The 23,178-nt window shown below is 37.4% G+C and overlaps 1 protein-coding gene across 1 annotated transcript in view; it reads right to left on the bottom strand.

Annotated features, from left to right (window-relative positions):
• SPEF2 (sperm flagellar 2) overlaps positions 1–23,178 on the bottom strand; it is a 187,990-nt gene that overhangs the window by 141,487 nt on the left and 23,325 nt on the right. Inside the window, exons 3-8 of the mRNA XM_030813964.1 lie at positions 22,376–22,628; positions 19,554–19,724; positions 16,557–16,697; positions 13,965–14,029; positions 8,660–8,846; positions 4,208–4,396 (exon numbers count right to left, since the gene is read on the bottom strand). Coding sequence (XP_030669824.1) covers positions 4,208–4,396; positions 8,660–8,846; positions 13,965–14,029; positions 16,557–16,697; positions 19,554–19,724; positions 22,376–22,628 — 1,006 coding nt within the window. The remainder of the gene's footprint in view (positions 1–4,207; positions 4,397–8,659; positions 8,847–13,964; positions 14,030–16,556; positions 16,698–19,553; positions 19,725–22,375; positions 22,629–23,178) is intronic.

The raw sequence follows: 23,178 nt of genomic DNA, 5'->3' as shown, positions 1-23,178 counted from the left end.
TACATTTGGCTTGGAACATGTGGAATTTGAAGTGTCTCTGAGACATACGATCACAGATGTCAAGGAATACTAAAAATATGGCCCTTCATCTCGGAGGACAGAGGCATAACTGCATGGGTCATCTGTCTATTGCAGTAAATACATCACCATGGTTGTGGATGTGATTGTCTGAGAAATAACATAGAAAAGAAAATAAGGAAGTCAAAGATGAAGCTTTGAGCAATCTGTTAATAAATCTTTTGATATAAGAGAACAATGAGCCTGTAAAGACAATGACCCTGCTCCTGAAAAGGAGCAGCCAAAGAAGTAGAAAGAAAATCAGTATTTTCCACAGCAATACTTAATAGAAAGTAGCCATGGAATAGCAAATCAATACTATTAAAATAAGTAATACAAATATTATTAATACTCTGTGAGCATAGTTAAGAAACTTCAAGACCTTAATAGATTTAAAAGTACTTTTAGAATGTTCCACCTCCTCCTGCTCTCAAATAATAATAAAAATGACAAGAACAATAAAAACTAAGAACAAAGCTGGAAGCATCACACTACCTGATTTCAAACTACACTACACTACACAGGGCTAGAGTAATCAAAACACAAAAACAGACACATAGACCAATGGAACAGAATAGAGAACCCAGAAATAAGACCACACACCTCCAGTCATCAGATCTTTTCCCTGAGATAGGAAACCTGACAACAAACCTGACAAACACAAGCAATGGGGAAAGGATTTCCTATTTGACAGATGGTGCTGGGATAACTGGCTAGCCATATGCAGAAGATAGAAACTGGACCTCTTCCTTACACCATATACAATAATTAACTCAAGATGGATTAAAGACTTAAATGCAAAACCCAAAGCTACAAAAACCCTGGAAGACAACCTAAGTAATACCATTCAGGACATAAGCATGGGCAAAGATTTCATGATGAAGATGCCAAAAGCAATTGCAACAAGAGCAAAAATTGACAAATGGGATCTAATTAAACTAAAGAGTTTCTGCACAGCAAAAGAAACTGTTGATAGAGTATACCGACAACCTACAGAATGGGAGAAAATTTTTACAAACTATGCATCTGACAAAGGTCTAATATCCAACATCTATAAGGAACTTAAACAAATTTACAAGAGAAAAAACAAACAAACCCATTAAAAAGTGGGCAAATGACATTAACAGACACTTTTCAAAAGAAGACATACAAGTGGCTAACAAACACATGAAAAAAAGCCTAACATCACTGACCATTAGATACATGCAAATCAAAACCATAATGAGATACCATCTCATACCAGTCAGAATGACTATTATCAAAAAATCAAAAAACAACAGATGCTGGTGAGGTTGTAGAGAAAAAGGAACACTTTTACACTGTAGGTGGAAGAGTAAATTAGTTCAACCATTGAGGACAGTGTGGCAATTCCTCAAAGATCTAGAGGCAGAAATATCATTCAACGCAGCAATTCCATTACTGGGTATACACCCAAAGGAATATAAATCATTCTGTTTTAAAGACCCATGAATGCCTACATTCATTGAATCACTATTCACAATAGCAAAGACATGGAATCAACCTAAATGCCCATCAATGATAGACTGGATAAAGAAAATGTGGTATATATACACCATGGAATAATATGCAGCCATAAAAAGGAATGAGATCATGTCCTTTGCAGAGACACGGATTGAGCTGGAGGCTATTATCCTCAGCAAACTAATGCAGGAATAGAAAACCAAATACTGCATGTTCTCACTTATAAGTGGAAGCTATAACATGGACACCCAGAGGGGAACAACACACACTGGGACCTTTCAGAGGGTGGAGGGTGGGAGGAGAGAGAGGATCAGGCAAAATAACTAATGAGCACTAGGCTTAATACGTGGGTGATGAAATAATCTGTACAACAAACCCCCATGACACACATTTACCTGTGTAACAAACCTGCACTTATACCCCTGAACTTAAAATAGAAGTTAAACAAATATATATATTTATTTATTTATTTTGGTATATATATTTTTTGTATATATGTGTGTGTGTATATATATATATGTACACTTTGGTATATGTGTATATATGTGTGGGTGTATGTGTGTGTGTGTGTGTATATATATATATATATCAAAGTTTTTTTTGGTATATATACTTATATATATATGTACCAAAAAACCTCCTTTCTTCACATAAAAGAAGTAGTAGAATGATAATGCCGAAGGGAATAAAATGGATTTTGTGTAGTTAGTGACTGATACTGGAGAGAAGAGGTGACTGTTAATTCGGCAAACTGAATTCAACATTTATTGATTGATTTATTCAGCTCCTACTTATGTACCAGCTATTCTTGGTGGAGGAGTTGATAAACAACATGTATGGATGAAAGCCATAAAATCCAACCATCTCTAAGGGAGAGATGCCAAGGAACTAGATAGCTCTTCTGTTGGAAAAGGTAATCATGTGAGAGGAAGAAATATAATTTTTTCAGGTGCCTCAGAACCTCACAATTTAGGTCTCTGAGGCTTTAGCAGGCCCAACTGTTCCAGTCCTCTGAAGTTAGTTCAACCCCAGTTCAAGAAAGAATAGATGATCTTTATCACCGTGAGACCAGTCCAGCTAAACATACTTTGCTATTTAGCTGAGCTTGTGAAATAAACATATTTTTCAAATAGGCACTGAGAAAGATAAACACATCATTTCTAATGTAAGTAAATGCCACTCAATCTAGTCAAGTCTATTTTTGCCAAAGAAGAGAGATGAAACAATCATCCAGATAACTCAGCTCTTGAAGCCAAAGAAGACATTGAGGTCAGCATTCATTCAGCTCAAATTCATGGGGTATGGCTCCCTCTCCCCATTCCATACCCACTGTTTAGGCTACGCCTGTTCCACAAAGGCAAAAGCAACACTCTTCTCACTGCAAAATATGCTACTTTCCAAACGATATTTCTAAAAATTGCATAATTTTGGCAAAAGTTACATTGCACTTTGATGGAGTATCACAGTGGAAGCTATGAAGCTAGTAAATAAAACACTGCCCTCCTGTTTTCTATAAGGTTTCTCTTCTGCCCAGTCTGGTTTTGTAAATATTTTATGACAGTAAAGACAGGCTATCTAAAATGCCACTCACATGAGTTCTCTTCAATCAAATGTGGACTAATGGATTAAATAAATCTGAAACTTCCCCAATAGGAAGTAGACAAGAAGTAAACCTATACTCCATTAATAAAATCAATCTATTTTTGTTACTAGAACCCACATATACATAAAGTTTGGGACAAAAATAATCTATTAAATAATTAACACATTGGATATTTTGATTTTCAGAGTTGTAAAAGGGCCGAGACACAATGATACCATAGTAGCAAAGAGCACAGCTAGCAGCCCAGATCTGAGTTTCTGTATACAATTCTCAACTACAGTGCACCAGAGTATCCTAGATAAAGCACTTAATCTCATTCTGAGGAAGGAATAGCATAATATGGGCCTGAGGAATCTCTTTTTTTTTTTTTTTAAGGCAAGGAATTGTTGATTAAAGACTAATGGTGTCTAGTTGAAAGGAAGCAGCTTAAAAGTTCTCTCACTGCCTGAGGATATTCACCTAGAATAACCAATACCAATGTCTACTCTAGAAAACTTAGTGAACTTTTAAAGAAAAAAAAAGTAATGACTCAAGGAACTGAAAGTTAGACTATCACCATTCTTTTTGGCAGCACACTTTATACTTGAAGAAAATAGAGTGACATATTTAAGATATTCAAGGAAACAAAGTGTGAACTAACCATTTCATATACAGCCAAACTTACAATCAAGTATAAAAGGCACACACTATTACCAATATATAAGAACTCAGGGAATATGGTTTCCATGAGCCCTTCCTGAGAAATCTATTGGAGAAAGAGCTTCAGACAATCAAAATGACTAGAGAGACATGGACATAAGGGTTGGTGGTGAGCATTAAGTACTTAGCTACTTGTAGAATCAAGACTAAAAGAAGACAGTATAGTACTGTGTAGTGGCTACATGCCCTGTTGATGGAGTTATACAAAAATAAAAATGGGAAGATAACAGGCTGATCATATAAAAGAAAATCAACTCTTGTTAGATGATTGGCAACAAAATATAGCTTTTTTTTTTTTTTTACCATGACTTGGTAGAAAGGAACAAAAGTAACCTTAGAAAGATTTCTAAGGGAGATAGTATTTACCGCTTCTCGATCAAGAGCATCCTGGAAATCTTTAAGTCGTCTTTCCTCATGTTGTTTTTGTCTGAAAATTCTGTTTTGCCATAAAACTTCCTTTTCATGCCGAACATGCATGAGCTGCACGGCAATCCTGCGCTCCTGCTGGGACTGCCGCATCAGCCGGTTAATCAGCTGTTCCTCCCGATAAGCCTCCTGAAAACACCAGGGGAATTATTTGTTAAAGTGACACCCAAATTTCCCACTGAACTACGAAGCCTATACAGAAACAATATACGAAAGGCATAATGTTCATCTAAATCAATTTCTGTCATTTGACTTAATTTGAACATGGCAAAAAAAAATCAAGTTATGAAATGGGGATTTCCAACAAAAGTTGGTGTTTAGAAACATTACGGTTTTGCAACTCACAATTACTTTAAACAAATTATTACTTCATTCAAAACATTATTAAAAATAAATTAGGTGATTTTTTTTTCAAGGTTTTAAAAACAAGCAAATAGCTAATGGATACTAGGCTTAGTATCTGGGTGATGAAATAATCTGTACAACAAACTCCCGTAACACGAGTTTACCTATATAACAAACCTGCACATGTACCCCTGAACTTAAAATTAAAAAAAAAAAAATAAGCGCTATAACTCTAAATTTAAAAGCATGTTTTCAGAAGGTTGGGATTATGTTGTATGCATTTTAACATAACTACTAGTTGTAAAACAAATGCAGGCGTTGTCAGCTGAAGACTGCAGATCTGATTAGTTCCCAGTGAGGATATTGCGATACCAACGTGAGGGAAAGCTACTAACACAAACTGACAGAATGTGAAGCCTGGAGAAGAGGCTAGGGGAAATGACCTACTGCTTATCTTATCTGAGTGGTCATAATCCGAAAGAAAAACTAGATGTATTCTTGGCTGTTTGAGGAGAACAGAAAGGCGACCAGTAAATGAACGGTGGAAAAAAAACATTAAACTGGGAATCAGAGGACTTGGTCATCATAATAGGCTGGGTGGCCTTGGGCAATTAACTCAGTTTCTCGGGCCTATTTCTCGTCAGGTAAAATTATGGGTTTAGGTGGAAGATAATATCCAAGGCCCCATCAAGCTCTCTCAGTCTTTCGAAACAGAGACATCATGTGGAAAGAGGAGGTATCTATAGTACTCAATGGGGAAGACATAGAAAAATATCTAGAGACTGGAGGAACTTACTCTGGTCTACAACCACTATCTAATTTTCCAAAGATGCCCAAGCAGCTCTATAGAGGAATAGGGCACGGCAGGAAAGACCTGACAGCTAAGTATTCAAGGGTCTTCTGGTTAAGAAGTGAGGGAAGGGCCTGGCGTTCAAATGCCAGTTCCAAAGAAATGGCATAGAAAAGATTCTTAGAAGGCAGAGGTAACTGACTTGAGGCAAACCTTAATTGGCCAAGATACTAGCCATATGACCACAGAACCAGGTGGGAGCCAAACTGTGTTCCCAGTTTGAATACACTTAAATGCCTATGAAGTACTTTAACAAGCCCAAAACTACACTCACTAACTCCCCTTCAGACCTGGTCCTCTCCCCATATTTCCCCATCTCAGTTGATGACCCTACAATAATCCATTCTGTGATCTAAGACATTACGGCCATCCTAAGTTCATTCCTCTCTCATCACTCCTAATACTCAATTGTTCAAGAAGTAGTCTAGTATACTTCCTAGGTATGTTTTTAAACCACCCCCACCTCATTCCATTCCATACCCAGTGACACCACCCCTATCTTGAACATCAGCCCCTCCCTACCAATCGTTTTCTTACCATCCCTACTCTCAAAACCTATCCCCTAAAAAGTCAAATTGATTTTTATAACTTTAAATCTCATCATTTAGTTCACATAATTCCACGTATTTATGAATCAGTAGGCAAGATATCAACTTGAGCACAGGCCTCTGGCTCTCTCTTCACCAGCCGAACTAAAACAGGAATACCCAAATTCCAGGGAGAAACTGTAACAACCTGAAAGCTAGGGAAGATATTTTGAGGCATTTCTGATGGATTAAGTGCAAATGGCACCAGACGAAAACATTCAGGGCTGATGTGGGATTTATGTCATGCTTGTGAAAAGCAGCAAGTAATTGAAGGAAGTAGAATTCCTAGCCCTGACATATACCATTTTTCCTTTGGAGGAGAGGAGAATGGATGGAAAAACCAGCCATTGTACACATAAGAATTTCCCATTCCACCACTGTGGACCAGCATCTCTTGTGTCAGTTGCACAGGAGCCTGAGCTCACTACATTCCATAGGAAGGAGGTGATAGGAATGGAGGGAATGCAGCATATGCTTCAGGCCTGGTTCTAGGAATAGCAGCTCCCCCACACACAGAAAAGAAGCAGCACAAGATGAGGTTCCTGTGATGCAAATATATAGAGCCCTGACTCTTTTTTAGGTCCCTTAGGTTGCTTGATTTCCAAACTGGTAAATATACCTCCAACTCTAGTTTTGAAAAGTCAGTGTTAATAGCATCCTAGTGGAAAGTGAGGAAATCTAGAAAGAATTCATTTACTCCATTTTCCAGGCAAACGCCAGACCTAGATTACAAGCAGAAAAACAGTGAGAAAAAACCTTGCAGCCAACACACAAGTACTTTGGAACATATATAGAAATGTGTTCAAAATTTCATTGCTAGGTAATGAAACTTGAAATGGGTAGTTATTTTAAAATTAACTTTTCAACTATCTAGTTTTCATAATTTGAAATTCTTCCAATTAAAAGGGAGATAATCAAACTGATTGAATAAAGATATAATTTGAAGAAATCAGAACATGAATAACTTCCCAGTGCAAAGAGATGTGCAGAGCTATTTTTTTGAACTTTCACTAAGAAGTGGAATCCATGAATAAATTTCACTTCTTTATATTTATATGAAGCCATTATTTCCTTTCAGTGAACAAGCAGACCAGACATGGGTAGGTGAATAAAAGCATCTTCAAATGGTCTTTGTAGACATGCAGATTTGCCCTATTTACATTCACAACTGAAATCACCATCCACCCCAGGTTTGTTCCTCTCCCCATCTTCCATATCTCAGCAAATTATACCTCCAGCCATCCAGGTGCACAACCTAGAAATCCAGTTTTTCATCCCACTTTTTCACTTTCCCTTGTTTAATAAATCAATCAGTCCTGTTGGTTTTACCTCCAAAATGGCTCTTAAAGCTGCTTCTCTCAATCCCTGTTGCCACTACACTACATTTAAACTGGGATAATCTCTTACCTGAACAACAGACTTGGATTGCCCTTCTGTAATCTATTCTCCAAACCAAAGCCAGAGTGATCTTTCTACAGGCAAGTCTGACCTGGTCACTCTTATTCTGCTTTGCATTCAAACAGGAAATCACAAAATCTCCTATTTCTTTCTGTGTATCTTACAAGGCTCATCATAATTTGGCCTCTGGTGACTCCTGCCAGATGGCATGACTTTCAGTTAGCTAAAAACACTGAGCTTTCCATGTGATATTCCCAAGTCTGGAAACACTCACCTTCCACCACCTTTCCTGGAAACTGCCCCTAACCCCGACCCCACCACGACCATCCCACCTTCAATTAGCTAACTCCTGACTCTTTATCCATGCTTCTGCTATTGTCCTCCAGAAGCAAGCCAGGTGGACTTCTCTAAGTGTCACTAGGCCTAATCCCCCTTTCACCTTCACAGCACATTCACACTCCAATGTACTTGCTGTTTGTAGATGTTCCTATAAACAGAAAGCTCTGGGAGACAGGTGTCTTGTTATTCTTGCTCTCTGTCATATCTCTGGGCCTATCACAAGTACTCAAAGCACAGAAGTTCAATAAATATGTGTTCAATGTAAGAAATGATCAGTGATTCTCAAGCTGTAGTGGCGTCAGGATCACCTAGAGAGCCTGTTAGCACAGATCACTAGGCCCTACCCCCAGAGTTTCAGGTCTGGTCTGGGGTGGGGCCCAATAATCTGTATTCCTAAAAGTCCCAAGCAATGCTGGTGCTGCTCGTCCAGGAACCACGCTTTAAGAACCACTGGAATAGACTGGCGAACAAAAGGAGAGGATGAACAACTTTTCCATATTGTTTTCATTAAACCATTCCCTTTTTCTTCTAAAAGTAACAATAGAGTACACATGGCAGATACAGATTTTAGGTTCCTTTTAATGTAATTTTTATTAAGGTAAAATATACATAACATAAAATTTACCATTTTTAAAGTATACATTTGTCTTAATTACATTCACAATGTTGTACAATTATCACCAGATTTTAGATTCTTCAGTAAATAGCTACGTTTTTTTTTCTAGTATATTTGTTATTATGATGAGGATGTGAAAGTGACATTTGATGCAGAGTAGCAGACAATACATATATAAACTACATACTATGTGTATAGAAGACTACATTTTGTAGAATTCCCAGCACTATTACTCAACCTTCATCTAAATATCTTACCTCTTGTGCTTCGTGGGCTATTAACTGGTCCATTAACAATTTCCGCCGTCTTTTCTCTCTTTGCTCTCGTGCAAAAGCATCTTCTTCAAGGCGCTTCTGGATTTTTTTAATGTACTCATCATCCGAGTAAGTATTTAACAAATCGGTGGTTGTCTGGCCTGCTGTATCTAAAGAAGTCTTGGATGCACTAAGAATAATAGTTTTTATTTTAGATTTTTAAAAAATAATGTGATCCCATGCCACTATCTGTGACTATGGAGAAAGACCTCAGGAGAAGGATCCCTTGAGTTCACTGTTAATTTATTAATACAAGCATTGAAGAAGATATTTGAAATCAGTGTGATACTAATAGCTTATCAACAGATCCCCTTTGCTTTACCCCATTTCTAAATTCTCTGTGAGGTCCTTATCATAGCCTTCTTTCAAGGCCCATCAGCTTTTTGTTCTTTCGCCTTTTTTTTTTTTTGAGATAAAGTTTCGCTCTTGTTGCCCAGGCTGGAGTGCAATGGTGCATCTTGGCTCACTGCAACCTCCGCCTCCTGGGTTCAAGTGATTCTCCTGCCTCAGCCAACTGAGTAGCTGGGATTACAGGCATGCGCCACCACGCCGGGCTAATTTTGTATTTTTAGTAGAGACAGGGTTTCACCATGTTGGGCAGGCTGGTCTCGAACTCCTGACCTCAGGTGATCTGCCCGCCTTGGTCTCCCAAAGTGCTGGGATTACAGGCGTGAGCCACCGTGCCCAGCCTGTTCTTTTACTTTTTTTTTTTTTTTTTGAGACAGAGTCTCACTCTGTCGCCCAGGCTGGAGTGCAGTGGTGCAATCTTGGCTCACTGCAACCTCCACCCGCTGGGTTCAAGCAATTCTCCTGCCTCAGCCTCCCGAGTAGCTGGGACTACAGGCACACGCCACCACGCCCGGCTAATTTTTTGTATTTTAGTAGAGGCGGGGGTTTCACCATGCTGGTCAGGCTGGTCTTGAACTCCTGACCTCATGATCTGCCTGCCTTGGCCTCCCAAAGTGCTAGGATTACAGGCATGAGTCACTGCGCCCAGCCTTACTTTTTATGATTTTCATTCTACCCAGAAATTCTGGATTTCTTTTCCTCTTCTTCCTGCTGGCTCTGGGCCTCTGACCTCTGTTTTGAATCAACAATAGGCAGACCATTGATAACCCAAGTGTCAGAGAAGGCACAGCTCGCAACAGCAGACCAGGCACACTAATGCCAGGTCACTAGAGAGTACTTCTATGTACAGATGGTTCCATCTACCACACTCTTCCATCACCTATGAAAGTGCAAGTTACTCTATCAACTCCCAGATGAATTTTTGACTGCTTAGAACAGTGGCTGAACTCTTATTGAAAACACAGCCATTGAAAACACAGCCATTGAAACTTGTCTTGCTTACCATGCCACACATGTAAGCACAGGACTGACTGGCTTCTTGCTCATGCCCTAGAGATTCAAGTGAGAAGACTCAACTCAGAGTTCTTGTCCTATCTCATGTCCAAAACATAAAGGATCAGGAAGAACCCAGTGGTCTTCCCAACAGAAAGTTAAGCACATTTAATTTCGTGAGTCAAATGGGGGCTTAGTACAGAATTCATACATTCATTCCAAATTTATCATTAAAAGATACATTTTTATGTATATAAAATCAAATAATCGATTCTCATCTGCATCCTCTTCAAAAAGTAAACAGAATAATACAATAGTACAAGACATACCATAATATTACTTGCCTAGAAATAACGAATTTTTATGTTATGTATAATCATTGTTTTTGTTACAAGTAATTAATATATTTGGTTTACAATATTACTTATAATCTTATTCAAAAAATAAGGACATATTGAAGTGTGTAGAGACTTGTCATCAATTCTTATATAGACACAAGTACTCTGGTAAAATCATAGTTAACTCATGTTTAATTTTTAATGATGTAATACCTGCATATTTATAATATAGACCATATTGTAGTATAGGTCATAATTTGGAGGTTTGCTGCTCCCAGCTGATCTCCTAGTGAATAAGAGAAGTATCCTATTTTTCTTCTGCCTGCACCTGTGCCTAGCATGCCTGGCAAATAGTTGATGTCTGCTAAATTTCAAATAATGTGCTAAAAAACACCATACATACATAAAAATCAAACTAAAGTTCCAATCATTTTATCAGCCAGGGCTCAACCTTTGATTGTATTTTGTCACTGAGAAGAGTTGAGCACAAACTATGTAGGTACCAAGCACTCACTAAGGCCAAAGACAGAGTTTAACTCTATCTATTTATTAAGATTTAGTATTTAATTGTGTAGCATAACACTTTTAGATCTTTCATCAAAAATCTTATTATATTTGTACTTAAATGTGTTGTGTAAAAGCTCCTGCCCTGGATTGAGTGTGGGGTTAATAGCTCTCTCAACACAATATTTATGCTGTCAATAATATACTTAACAAATTGCTTCTCCTTTATCAATTAGTCAACTCATCCATCTGTTGTCTTATTCCAATAAAGGCAAAAAAAAGCTACACATTATGTACTTGAATAAATATTCATTTTACTAGATGTAGGTTTCTTGAGGGCAATGATTATATTTTCTTTTTATCTGTTTGCTTGCCAGACATTCATCTAATCTAATAATTGTATGTGTATAATCTATTAGTAGCAGAAACTTTGGTCAAATTTGTATTTCTTAAAAAGTAGTTGCTAGGAAAAGCCTCTGATAAATATATTAACGCAAATACCAAATTACAGCAGCCAATAACCCCAGCTAAAGAAACAAATAGCAAACAGTATTTATTATTCATCTAAAAAATGAAAAAATGGAGGAACCTTGTTATATGGGGAGAAACCAGCCATGAGGGCTCTTGCATTGCTGGCATGAGACATCATTTCATTCTTCCACAAAAGAGAAACAATGAACTTTGAGGTGGCATCCTGAGAAACTGTTCAGGAGCAGGCTATGAAAGAGGCAGCTGCAGAAAGTGCTCCTGCGGTTCAAGCTGGGAGATTTTATTGCCTTCTGGCGTCAAGTTAGTGTGAAGTTTCTCAATGTGCCCAGAACATTCTTGATTCTAAGCTAAGATTCAGCATGAACTAAAAAAGTAGTGATTAATGAAATGGCTTAAGAAGGGTGCTATATTGTAACCACAGCCTCTGTTTTCTTGAAAAGTTTGCTCTAGGCCAGCACTTCCCAACGTTTTTCTTTTAAAGGCCAAAAGAGAAAACGAACTTTGTGCAACACACTGGAAAGGATTTAGATTCTCAAATGAAGCTGTTCACAGCCACAGGTAACTGGCCCAGGGAGTTCAGCTGCCCCAGGCCTTCTCCTCCTGCTGTAAGTGAGGGTGTCAATATTTCAGATGCCCTCTGCTGGAAATCTTTGGCAGGACCAAGTGGAGCCTTCTGTGAAGAAGGGACCTGACACTACTATTTCCCTCCCTTTTCTCTCAAAATAGAGCCCCAATTTTATGCAGGGAAACTGTGTGTCCAGTTAAAGACTACATTTCCCAGCTTCCCACTCTGTCAGGTGTGGCCATGTGACTGAATGCTCTCCAATAAGATATAAGCAAAAATGTTATATGGGACTTCCGGGAAGGCTTTTGAAAGAAGCTATTTCAGATAGGAGATATCTACTTTTTTGTCTGTCTTCTTTCCTGATATCTGGAACACGGGCCAAGTGCCCGGAGTCCCAGTAACCATCTTGTATCATGAATGTAACCCTGAGGATGAAAACCACACAATAGGACAGTGAGGCAAAAGTAAAGAAAGGAGGAGCCTCAGTCCTTGATAACCTTGGAGCTACAGCATACACTATGGGCTGCTTACTTTCTGATTTCTATTACATGAGAGACAAGCAGATTTCCCTCTAATTTCATTCACTGTTGTTTTGGGGTTTCTGAAACTAACTGATAGAGACCTAGGGTCTGGTTGGGTTGGCAAAGGCAATAGGGAGCAGGTAAATGTTTGCAGCTGTAATGTACAGGGATGATCTTTAAGACATTTAATAACTGACATGGCAAGGACACTAACCAATAGACATGGATACTGGTGCAGGGCCTGGGAGACAGTGCTGTGCTTCATCTTAACTATGGTTGCTAAACTGTGTGGAAATTGAGGGGTCCCAGGAAACGGGCAGGCCAGGGAGCTATAGAAAGTAGCATTCACCAAGTAGCAAAGTATTCAGTAGTTTAAGATGGTCTTCTGGTGGACACCATCTGTTTATCACCACGGAGCCTGTGGCTAGAGAGGTGGGTGAAAGAATGAGAAGAAATTGGTGTTTTCATGGGCCAAGGTTAGGGTAGGTGTGTGCTAGGGTTCAAGTGGTGGCTGCATGGATGAGGAGACTTGGATTATGTTGTTTTTACAGGTCAGGATCAACACTGATAAATGGGAGTGGGAATCAGAATAGCGCATCAGGAGTTTCTGCAGAGGAAACTTGTGTACATCACATAAGTATTCTCCACTTTGCTTAATTTCCTTTCTTACATCTGACTTCATCATTTCTTCCTTATGGCTCTGATTTTCCTTGTTCCTCCTCATTTGACTGTCTCTCCCTTCCTTCAGGAAATTTTAATATGAAACTGAAGTATGTAATTTTTTTCTGCTTTTCTTTAAAATTAGTATCTTCTTTAACAGAGATTTATCTCATATTTCATAAGATGTAAATGCATAGAGTTTGGATCATTTCCATTTAAAAATATAAAAAAACCCAAGTTGTTCCTACATATGTCATCTCTAATGAATTACTTTCTGTAAATCAATGACCTCCCATAGAAAATAAAGTGTGAAGGAGCTTTATCTTTAGGTAAATGAAGCCAATTAATGAGGAACTTTGTTCAATGGACCCACTAAAGTGACTGTCTTAGTGACATTTGTTCAATGAACTCATTCATTCAACTTCTTACTGCTGGTCTCTATGCTAACTGCTGAGGATACAGCATGATATAAACCAAACTAGAGTCTAATAAAGGATTTACTGTGACAAATTTAAATTAGTGGTACCTTGAAACAATTTTAGTGAATGTTTAAAAAATATGTGTGAACTTAGAAGAATAAACATAGCACAGAAGAATAAATCAAATTTACATTTCATAATAGTCACTTTCTCTCTAGATATTTATAAAAGTTGCTAACAAACAATCTGAACTTTAGCTCATTTATCTTCCCTAATTACTCTCTGAATCAAGATTCTTTGGAGTGAAAAGATCCTGGAATAGCTCTTCCAGATAAACTATTTCTAAATATTCAAAAGCTATGTGTACAACAGAATGCAGTTTTGTAATTATTAAAATAGCTCACATCTCACCTTTCTTTTGCTTGGAGATCCTTTTTTATTAATGCTTCGAACTTCTTAATTTCATCGGCCACATCCTTTAAAGAAAATTCATCATCAGTTCTCTGCCTCTAAAAACCATTGAAAAATCTTCATTTACCATATTCAGTTAAGTTTATAAATTTATACTAATTCAAGATAACTAGGATATGAAAAGCTGTATTCTAAAAATGTTTTTATAATTTTGATTTGTTGCTTTTAGACTGGGCTAACTATACCTAAAAGAATGTGAAAATTGCCTCCCCTGAATCATTCACTTCATGATTTTGACAGGGCACCAAAGGGCATTTAATTAGAATACAGATTATCAAAGAGTCAGGACATACATTTTTGGATACGAATATTTCTTTTTCTTTCTTTCTTTCTTTTTTTTTTTGAGATGGAGTCTCACTCTGTCACCCAGGATGGAATGCAGTGGCGTGATCTCGACTCAAGGCAACCTCCACCTCCTGGGTTCAAGTGATTCTTCTGCCTCAGCTTTCCAAGTAGCTAGGATCACAGGCATGCATGACCACACTCAGCTAACTTTTGTATTTTTAAAATAGACGGGGTTTCGCCATGTTGACAAGGGTGGTCTCAAACTCCTGACCTCAGGCGATCCTTCCGCCTCAGCCTCCCAAAGTCAAATATTTCTTTAAAAATTGTTGTCTCGGGTGTTTTAAACATTTCTCATGCAACTTTATTTACACTATTAATTTGTCATCTGAAGTTTAACTTTAGCTCACCTTTGTGTTTTACAAACACTTTTTAAAAAACTTTAATCAGGCCACGTGCAGTGGCTCACACCTGTAATCCCAGCACTCTGGGAGGCCGAGGCCAGCGGTTTGCTTGAGCCCAGGAGTCTGAGACCAGCCTTGCGTACCTGTAGTCCCAGCTACTCAGGAGGCTGAGGTGGGAGGATCACTTGAGCCTGGGAGGTTAAGGCTGCAATGATCCATGATTTTACCACTGCACTCCAGCCTGGGCAACAGAGTAAGACTGTGTCAAAAAAGAAAAAAAAAAAAAAAAACTTTAATCAACTCAGGGACATACTAGAGGTAGATACTGAAATGGAGTCAGATAAAAGCCTCTGTGGGTGGTAATTTTAGAATCCAAGTACAGAATATTTTGTTAGTATTTAAAAAACAAAAAAATGTGAATTAATATAAAATTCAATGGATTTAGGAATCAGAGAGATCTGTCAATCTCTGCTTTACTACCACTGGGTAAAACATGTCAACTTTCTGGGTCTCAGTTTCTTCATCTACAAAATGGGAAAAATAATACCCTACTTAGAGAGTTATTTACAAATCAAAGATAATGTGAAGTGCCCAATCCACAGCTTGACATACAGCACATGTTCAATAAATGGTAGCTATTAATCATCTTTATAGGTCACATGAGAGAATATAAACAATCACTGTAGCAGTATGCAGTGCGAATTGCAGGAATTTGTATCAAACCGAACTGTAACATTGCTCTCCTGTGAAATATAATCAGATTGTATCTTACTGAAATGATTGACAGTTGGTGTGGTCCAGTAAAATGTCACTGGTATAGGTATCTTAAATTTAAATATACTGATAGCAACAAGTCACTTAACAGTCCTGGGATTCATAGAAAAATAGTGTGGCAAGATGAGGAGGAATTGAGTAAAAGCATATAGTAGGAATGGCATATGTATGCTATGTGTACCTTGACTGGCCCCTGCTGTACCCATGGCAGTTATGACCTGCTATGGTTTGGATGACTGTCCCTGAAAACCACATGTGAAATTTGATCCCAGTGTTGAAGGTGGAAACTAATGGGAGGTGTCTGGGTCATGGCAGTGGATCCCGCATGAATAGACTGATGCCCTCCCTGGGGGTGAGTCCTTACTCTGTTAGTTCCCATGAGAGCTAGTTATTAAAAAAGAGCCTGGCACCTTCTCTCTCACTCTCTTTTTCCCTCATGAATAGACTGATTCCCTCCCTAGGGGTGGGTTCTCACTCTATTAGTTCCCATGAGAACTGGTTGTTAAAAAGAACCTGGCACCTTCTCTCTCCCTCTCTCCCTCCCTACACCCTCTCTCTCACTTTCTCTCTCCCCATGTAATGTCTGCACATGATGGCTCCACTTCCCCTCCCACTTCTCCTTACTAAGGCCCTCACCAGGTACCCAGTCTTGAATCTTCCAACCTTCAGAACCATAAGTGACATAAACCTCTTTTTCTTTATAAACTACCTAGCCTCAGGTATTCTTTTATAGCAACACAAATGGATAACACATGACCCATTACAACGGCACCCATTCTGATCTGCTTTGTTATTGACCACAGAATCTGTTTCAACACAGGAGTCCAGACTGCCATTTAATAGGAGTTTGCCATTGCTGGCCTAAAGCTACATTCTTCATTCTGAACAAATAACAATATAAAATGAGTTGAATATGCATATAGTGGAGGAATGCTGAATGAGAAAGGACAAGGTCAGAGATAATTTGGAAAAAGCAAGTGTGAAGTTTTGGAAGGTCTCTCTATATGTTTCAGAGAGAGACTACTCTTTAGTTAAGATAAACACAGCACAATATTAAAGGATTATCACTTACTTCTGCCTCTTTTTTCTTTTTCATCATTTTTTGGGCCTCGAGTGCTTTCAAAGTACGATTTGGTGCAGGTTTAGGAATCTGTATAATAGCTGCTTGGATTTTGGCCATTATTTCATTTTGTCGTCTTCTGTTTAAGTATTGCTGAATATCCCATATACATTAGTTTAGTGATTCAGAATAACAGAATAGGCAATATAATACACTCATAGGTACAAATATACAAAATTTATCTATTGAAAATTTCAGAACCCAGCAATTCAAGAGACTAGGTGTCACAACTGCGTAATATTAAGAGACATCAAGAGACTAGGTGTCACAACTGTGTAATATTAAGAAGCAGGTGTCAATATGACTTACTGTGAAAAGTACAATGTTAAAACACAATTCTGGAATCTGCAAATCATATCTATTAAATGTCTGTATTTTCATTCTGTGTGCTGATACTAAAAGGACAATAAAGATGTCCCAAATATAAATAAGAGTATAATTCTTTCCCAATCCTACTGTCATGACCTTACCAAGCATGGAAGAAAAAAATTCTATGTCTGAAGATTGTCCAATGAGAAAATTCTATCTAGGAGACAGTTTCTAGGAGGGTTCCTGGGAAACCCAATAAGAATGACAAACTTCCCCAAAACCCAGTCACACTTAAACAATGAGTTCAGGGGCAACCTCAAACACTGAATTAACACTAAATTATATAATTATTGGATCATCTCTTCTGTATGTAGGCAGTAGTTATTTTAAGAAGAATATAAGCAGGAGCATGTAATTGAAAAGAAAAAGTGACTGAAAATCAGATAAAGTATTTTAAAAGTAAATGATTTAAAAGGTAATATGTGAAACTAATCATGACTTTACTACTAATACATTATATTAGAACTAATATGATCATTAGCTCCCATGTCCAAGGATAAAAAATGTCAATTTACCATTAAAAAGGCATACATTATAGAAAATTTTCTTCATTTCATTTTCCAAAATATGAATATTTATTTAATTGCAATATGTTTATCTTTTTTTCTTAAGAAGACCAGGGAGACACAGAGTCTTCCTTTTGCCTTATTTGTTCCCTATGATCATTTTGAACATAATTTATTTCAGAATATTTAATGGTATCATATTTGCTTTTTCTCAACATTCTTGGAGACTGTCTGCATTAGGCTTGGCAGTAATAGACAGGCTGGTTCCATATAAATTAGAGTCATAGCAATTGGTCTCAACTTAAACACTACTTTAAGAGTGCTTTCTCTCTTTATCATGTAACACCAAAGGGAAATATAATCATTTATTTACCCTCTGGCAAGTCATATAATTACATGACTGCTTTACACTTTATTATATATAAAATCCACTCCAGTTAGTCCACTCTTCTTCTTGAAGCTACAAAAACATCCAATTCTGAACTCTGAGGCAGGTAGAAATAAGCATCCCTGTTTTTACAGTTGGGGAAATTGAAGCTGAGAGTTGTTTAGAGGCTGGCTCAACGTTAACCAGCTTGCAAGTGATCTTCTAGTTTGTCTGTCATCTTTCCATTCTTCCCTGCAAAGAGCTGACTACGTTCAGAATATAATTTCTTATCATTCCAAATAAATCCATGAATTTAAAAAGTGATTTTACAGTGCAATGGGAAGAACTACATAATTCTTTTGCCTGTAGTTTACACATTCCATATACCCAGTCACCTGAAATACTCTTTTTTTTAAGTGAATGTATCTATTTTTATTATGAAACATTAAAGTTTGACACATTGCCTCATTTGCTTTTTTAAAATCTATTATCTGACTTAAACCTATTCAGCAAAAATGCCAATAAATTATATTAATCATAGTTTGGGTCTTTTTAAAACTAGGAATATGTTTTATGATAAACAATAATACTAAATCTGAGTTGTATGAACTGTTAACTTGAAATTTGTTTTAGATGTTTAGCTTAAAACAAAAAGAAAACCAATCACATTAATACACTGTTGCAAAAGTTTCTCCGGAATGCCCTCCACATCACTGTGTGTCAGCATCCTTTGGCTTCTTCACTGAGGTATGGAATGCAGCCATATGTAGGCGTCAAGGCACTCATTCTAAGCTGTCCTATCCTGCACATCTTAGCAATCACATTAGATGGAGGGCTGATGATATGCACTAACTCCCAGCCCAGACTATCTTGCTTTTAAATAAACTAATTTCTTTAAAAGAAAATCATCAACTAAGGACTCAAATGCTGAATTTAGAAATAATAATTCCAATTCAATACACATTCAATCAAATGTGTGAGTACTTAAAAGTCACAAATTTTGCAAAGTAAACAACCAATGAACTAAGGCAAACAGCATTGCCACCACATGCCTTAAAATGGTATTTTTGGTGTTCGAAAGACTCTTAAAAATCTTTAATGATTCCATGTACCATTATTCTCTCACCTACAAAGGCACAGAAGATCATTAAAGAGTTTTAAAGAAATTTGAGAAGGAGCAGAGAGTTAGTCAAAGCAAGAAGCAAGGGCCAGAAAGATGTTAAGAGTTGTTCAACGTGATTGAAAGGTAAGCAAGCAAAGAATTACCTCCCATCTCCAAGTACAGAGAGATGGGGCAGGACCAAAGGTTGCAAAAGAGGAGAAAGCGAGGGGACAATGTCTGATCTATCTGCCGCGGTGGTGACAACGGTCATGTGCCTTTGACCAATGGGGTAGCTAGCAACCCTCCATCACTACAGCAGCTGAAACATCAATTTCTACCAGTGAAGGTAATGCAGTTGTCTTGCCACTCCAGAAGATGGCAGTTCTTGTTCTCAGCCACAAGTAGAGGTGAGAGTCAGCAAGAGTCAAGATGCAGAAAAGGAGCAGGGGAGAGAGAGAAAGGGTGAGAGTAGGGCAGGACAAAGTCATGCATCAGGAAAGTGCAACTCGTGCTCCACTACTGCTTATGCAATGTGTACTATAGGCATAAATCACAAACTGTATACTATACACTAATGAATTTCTGAAAAAATAGTTCTATAGAACCTTTTCGATATCAAAACATCTTTGCTCTTCCTTGAGTTTTTGAAATCTTTCAAGTTTCTCAAAATGCAAATGGGCAAGATCTTCTTTCACGTGTTTATATTTTTCTTGAAACCTGTGTGTAATCCGCATCAGATTGAAATCAGTTTGACGTGGTATCATGTGTGTAAGTCTCTAAATGAAAAAAGCATTTCAAAAGATTTTGTTATTAGAGAATAAAGAGCACATTTTCATTATAAGCACAAATAAAATTCGTCTTCAAAATGAAATTCTTTAAATTACTATTGTTGATAGTTAAGCTAAATTCAAGCCCCATTCCAATTACTCATATTCTTAATTGATGTAAGAGCAATTATAAAAACATTATCCTTTGTGGTTCTTCTTGCAAAATAGCCTCATATATACTTTTATAGTTAAACTTTTTACACTGAGTTTAATTTTCAATAAATGGTATTTATATTCTTGGAAACACATTTTTGCAAAAATAATTTCATTAAACCAATTTTAACATATAAGAGATAATATAAGAAGCTAGATCCTTCCCATTGCTTAGCCACTCCATGGTAAAAAGTGAAGAAACATTAAAACTTCCTAGGTTTGTGTTTCAGCTTTACCACTTACTATCTGCATAAAATTGGGCAAGTTACCTAATCCATCTGTGCCTTAGTTTCATCATCTGTAAAATGGGAATAATGAAAGTACCTATCTTTTACAGCTGTTGTGAAGATCTAGTGAGATAATATTCATAAAGCACCTGAAACAGGGCTTGGCACATCACTAGCCATGCCATTTAATAAATTTCAACCATTATTAATATTACCTGCATCTCTTCTCATCTAGTGTCAAAGAAGACGGCATCTCTACTTCTTTCCTATGATATCACCTCTTTCACATGAACCATTGATTGCATATTCCTCTTTCCATCCCCAGAGGGCCTCTTTCCATCTGGTCCTTGTACCATTTTCATCTCTCCTGCCACTGATCCTTTTTCTCAACTGATAAGTGACCCCAGTCTCTAGGTCCATAAAACAAGCAATCTCATACTTCACTTGAGCTTTTCTCTCCTACTGTTCTCTTCTTTACCTCCACATTTCTTGAAAGAATAATCTATGCTGCCCTCTTCCGCATCTCCAAAGTCCTTCTCAACTCACTGCAATCCATATCACTCTAATGAAACATTTTTCTGGCCCCAATATGTAAGCTCTAAGAGGGTTGGGGCTTTTCCTGTGTGTTTGTTGTGCAAGTGCTTGACAACAAGTAGGAGCCCAATAAATATTTGTTCAGTGAATGAATTATTGATGCTGGAAGTTCACCCATGACCAACATTAAATGAGCTAATAGGCACTTGTTTGTCTTCATCTACACAGCTCTTATAGCACTTGCCACTGTTGACTGCTTTACATTTTATTATATATAAACTCCACTCCAGTTAGTCCACTCTTTTTCTTGAAGCTACAAAAACGTCCAATTCTGAACTCTGAGGCAAGTAGAAATAAGCATCCCTGTTTTTACGGTTGGGGAAATTGAACCTGAGAGTTGTTTAGAGGCTGGCTCAACGTTAACCAGCTTGCAAGTGAAGGAGGCCGAATGCAATATTAAATTATTCATATTAAGACTAATCTAATTTCTAGCTCTCAAGGAGTGCTGAGTCCATTCTGCTACCAGACTTACAATGATATCTATGAAGAATGGACAAACATAAACATGGAGATGGCCCTCATATCTATTATGGCATTGCTGCTTCAAAATTTAAATTTAAAAATATAATTCTATCCATTGATATTTACTATTTTGCATCAGTGCAGCACTCATGATTATTCCAGAGGCCTGTAAAAGTTAACGCACTTCATTTACCATAAGGAATTGCATAAAAACTGGAGAGAATTGTCGACTTTTTAGTTAGTCAATTAGTCAATAACACATTTAATGAGTACTTACAACATCCGAAGCATTGTACTAGACATATTCATCAAATCTGATGTACTAAAAATCTGGTAAGGTCATATGACAAATAAATAATGAATAGTTAGCCAACAATATCAGTATCAGGAGGGTAAAACCAAGAGAGTGAGAATTACTTATGCTCTAGAGTTCCAAATGAAGAAATCATGTGTACTGGGCTGCACAGTAGATGAAGAACAGTTTGGGGAAGAGGAGAGATGAGAAGGGTGAGTTTGGGTGTGAGGGAAGGAAGAACAGGAATAGAAAGTCATATTTAAGGACAGACTGTCAATTAACATAGAAGAAAGAAATGCCATGCTGAGGACTAGAAAGAAGTAAAAATAGGTTTCTGAGCAGAAGAACTCAATAAAAGTAAAATTTAGGGAAGATTCATTTAGCAGTTGATTGACTTATCCAGAAGATTGAGAGACATTTTAGCAGGTTGCTGCAGTAGCTGATAAGAAGATCTGAGCTAATATGATGGGGTAGAAACAGGAAGAGAGAAGCAGGCACAAAAAGTATTAGGCCTGTAGTCCCAGCTACTTGGGAGGCTCAGGCAGGAGGACTGCTTGAGCTCAGGAGTTCAAGACCAGCATGGAAACAAGAGCAAGGCCCTTGCTCTCTAAAACAACAACAACAAAAAGTACTGGAAATTAGGAAGAGTTTGATAAGCTATTGGCAATATGGATAGGCTAGAGAGAGACATCAAAAATGGCTAAATAAATTCAAAATATTAATATAAAATAAAACCCAAGTATGGCCAGTAACATACATAAGGGAAATATATGCCTAATGAGGCTTCTTTGAGAATTCAATATCATTGTCATTTCACTTTATCAAATTTCACATTATGACACGCTTATTATGCTTTTTTATGTACCTACCTCTCGAAAAGTATCACTTTTCATGTTTTGAAGTCTTAAATTTGTCAGACGTTGCATGGTTTGCATCTCCACTCCAGTCAGTCCACTTTTCTTCTTTTTCTGAAGAGCAATGTACAATTGATATAACAGCTTTGTTGCCACCCCAGGCTTTTCTGTGATGATGCCGTGGGCCACATTCTGATCAAACTGCACACCCAGAAGGTGAAGTGTTGGCTCCAAGCGAGAAAAATTATTAAGTTTGGCACTTGAAACCCTAGACAGTAAAATATTTTACATAATTAGACATTAGCATTAAATTAAAGACAAACAACAAATATCAGAAGTATTATCATTATCCAATATTTGAATTATTTCATGTTCTTTTAGCTGTATCATTCCTCTCTAAAACCACTCTAATGTAAATACATTGAGATTTTTTATTGACCATGTCTACCTGAACTCTATGCATTCATTTCTCTTAAATGGCTACACTAAAATTTTTCTGCTCTAAATTGACAATAGAATTTCTTCAGAAGTAAATATAGAAGTCACAATACCTAAACCTGATATACTGTTCCTAGTACACTATTTCTCAAGAGACTGCATTCAGGTAGTGGTTCTAAATCTTTTGTTTTTGAATCACAGATACCTTTGAAAATCTGACAGTTATGGAACCTTTTTTACAGAAAAGAAAACATACATTTATATAGAGAGAAAGCGTGTATAACATCGTATAGCATGTTTTTGAGCCTCTTAACAGTCTAACCTAAAAGCACCCATCTTCTAAAAGGATGTGGAGCTGAGGAAATATAAGAGTGATTTCT

The sequence above is a fragment of the Nomascus leucogenys genome, chromosome 6 (genome assembly GCF_006542625.1).
Source record: "Nomascus leucogenys isolate Asia chromosome 6, Asia_NLE_v1, whole genome shotgun sequence".
NCBI lineage: Eukaryota > Metazoa > Chordata > Mammalia > Primates > Hylobatidae > Nomascus > Nomascus leucogenys.
Note: the sequence above shows the minus strand (reverse complement) of the source record. Positions and strands in the feature narration are given on the sequence as shown.